This window comes from Penaeus chinensis, chromosome 22, assembly GCF_019202785.1.
Source record: "Penaeus chinensis breed Huanghai No. 1 chromosome 22, ASM1920278v2, whole genome shotgun sequence".
Lineage (NCBI taxonomy): Eukaryota > Metazoa > Arthropoda > Malacostraca > Decapoda > Penaeidae > Penaeus > Penaeus chinensis.
This window is the reverse complement of record NC_061840.1, coordinates 4,579,018-4,581,517: the sequence shown is the minus strand read 5'-3', so window position 1 is coordinate 4,581,517 and position 2,500 is coordinate 4,579,018. Positions and strand designations below refer to the sequence as shown.

The following is a 2,500-nucleotide window of genomic DNA, read 5'->3' as shown; positions in this document are numbered from 1 at the left end:
GTCACAGACTTCCCAGGATTTCCCACCTTCAGTCGGCCCTGAAGTACAGCAGCAGGCTTTTGCACGTCCAGCTGAAACCATGAGTCAGGAGAGGAGGCCGTACCAGTCTGCACAGCCTCAACAGCCTCAGTTTAATCAGCCACAGCAGCTTCACAACCTGTCCCCGCAGCAGCAACAGCAGTTTGCACAGTTTTTGCAACAGCAACAACAACAGGAAAAGCAGCAGCCCCAGTTTATGCAGCAGCAGCAGCAAAAACAGCAGCCTCAGTTCATGCAGCCAGTGCAGAGCAAATTAATGCCACAGCAGAAGCAGCCGTCTCCGACATTCATGCGCCCGCAGCAGCAGAAGCAGCCCTCTCCTCCTCAGATGCAGCAGCAGAAGCAGCCCTCTCCTCCTCAGATGCAGCAGCAGAGACAGCCTTCACCATTCATGCAGAATCAACAGCAGAAGCAGCCTTCCCCGCCGTTCAGCCAGGCCCAGCAGCAGAAGCAGCCTTCCCCTCCCCCCATGTACACTCAGCAGCAGAAGCAGCCTTCCCCTCCCCCCATGTACACTCAGCAGCAGAAGCAGCCTTCCCCTCCGTTCATGCAGCAGCAGAAGCAGTCTTCCCCGCAGTACCTGCAGCAGCCAAAGCAGCCTTCCCCGCCCAAGCAGACCCAGCAGGCGGATGTGCCACAGCCCGAGAGAGCAGCGTTCTGGCGAGAACTGGAGGCCAGGCGCCAGGACTTCGGGCTGCAGAAGGAACCCGAGAGCCCGGAGCCCACACGCCCTCCGCGCCGGAACTCCCGCCAAGACTCTCCTCCGCAGGTAGGGACTGGGCCTCCAACACTCGTGTGGGACGCTGGAGTATTTTTCAAACATGGTGTTAGGTACACTCACCTCCAGTCACTTCATTTTATAAGATATGCTTTGTGAGTGTGAGTGCGAGTGGGTGTGACTGATTTCTAATATAAATATTTAGTACAAATGTTAATAACGATCAAGCTAACTTATAAGAAATCACCGCATTATTTTTTCCAAGGAACTTGAGTTTCCTTTGGTATATCTCTCTGAAATGCCAGCGATTCTAAGACGTTTTTACGAGGGTATATATCTGTATATCTAAATGTTCAGGTGTGTGAGGAAAACACCTGTTTCATTATGAAGTTAGTTTATAGCATATAATACAGATGATAACTTTTCTTTTAACAGGATAGTGTAGAGGCCTCGAAACCGCTGACCTACTTTGGACAGCAAGCTGTTGTCCATGAGCCCCCCCAGACGTATTACTACAACGGAGATGGAACTCCTGCCGTGGCCCAACGACCCAGGGAAGCTGAGAATGAATCTGGTCCGCGATACACCTCTGTGGTGACATTGTCTTCTGACAAAGGCGAAACGGGCAACGGAGCAGCTGCACCTAGAGACAAGGTCCGGTCAGTAGTTCAGCTGAACAACGATCAGCGTGGCCAGCCCCGACCTGCTCCCGTCGTGCGTGGATTCCGACAGCCCTCGCAGCCTCAGTCTCGGTCTTCTGTGTCGCCTCCCACGAATAGCTCGGTTCCGGCTGCTCTGCAGGAACCCATCCCACAGGCCCCGACGGCTGCAAGACTCGTGGCTGCGCTGTCCCAGCCAGCGCCCAAGGCCCCGTCGCCCTCGCCCATGGCTTCTGTGGGCCCCACCCGCGTGTCCCCGCCGAGAACGTCGCCCTCTCGTGTGTCTCCTCCTCGCACGTCGCCATCCCGGGTGAGCCCCCCATCTGGGCCTGCATTCCAAAACGTGCAGCTTCGCCCCGTTCCGGGTGGCTCTCGTGGCTCAACTCCTCCGGAAGTAGTGCCACCACCTCCTGCCCCAATGCCTCCCCCTCCACCACCAGCCCCGAGTAATCAGGCCGGTGGAATGCCCCCACCTCCTCCCCCACCTGCACCACCCATGGCTCCCCCTCCCCCACCTGCACCCACAGCTGGCGACGGAGAGAGGCGAACGGCGACCGGGAAGCGCATCGTGGCGCCCAAGACGGCCCCGGCACTGGATCCCCGCGAAGAACTCATGATGGCCATCAGGAACCACGGCGGGGCGCGGAACCTGAAGAAGACCCACAACATGATTAATCACTAATCTGGATTTAGCAAAGCTCAAGACAATGCTGTATGATTAACGTGTCCTGCGTCGATGAATGAATAGATGAGGTCGCAGAGAGAGTTTTTGAATGTTTTGTTATTGCATTTGTGTCTTTATTATATGACTTTGTTGTGCTATTGTTTATCGATATACAAAATGTATCATTACAAAAAAGGTATCCAGTACCTTTGTTAAAGGAATTTTCGTTTATTCTCCATATTGGACTTCTGTATCTATGTATTTCTAGCTTGTGTAGTGCCTTACTCCAGTGAAGCTCATACCTTATGGGCTTTGTATAGTCTTGTACAGTATATATCATCATTATGTAGATAATCTAAGCATGTTGTAATCTACTGTCTTATAAATAACATGATCATATGCAGTTCTTCAGCTCATCTT

The 2,500-nt window shown here is 53.3% G+C and overlaps 1 protein-coding gene across 1 annotated transcript in view; it reads left to right on the top strand.

Annotated features, from left to right (window-relative positions):
• Nucleotides 1–2,500, top strand: part of LOC125036825 (proline-rich protein 36-like) — a 54,741-nt gene that overhangs the window by 51,728 nt on the left and 513 nt on the right. The window contains exons 7-8 of the mRNA XM_047629691.1: nt 1–808; nt 1,193–2,500. The exon at nt 1–808 is cut by the window's left edge and continues 102 nt beyond it; the exon at nt 1,193–2,500 is cut by the window's right edge and continues 513 nt beyond it. Coding sequence (XP_047485647.1) covers nt 1–808; nt 1,193–2,098 — 1,714 coding nt within the window. The 3' untranslated portion in view covers nt 2,099–2,500. The remainder of the gene's footprint in view (nt 809–1,192) is intronic.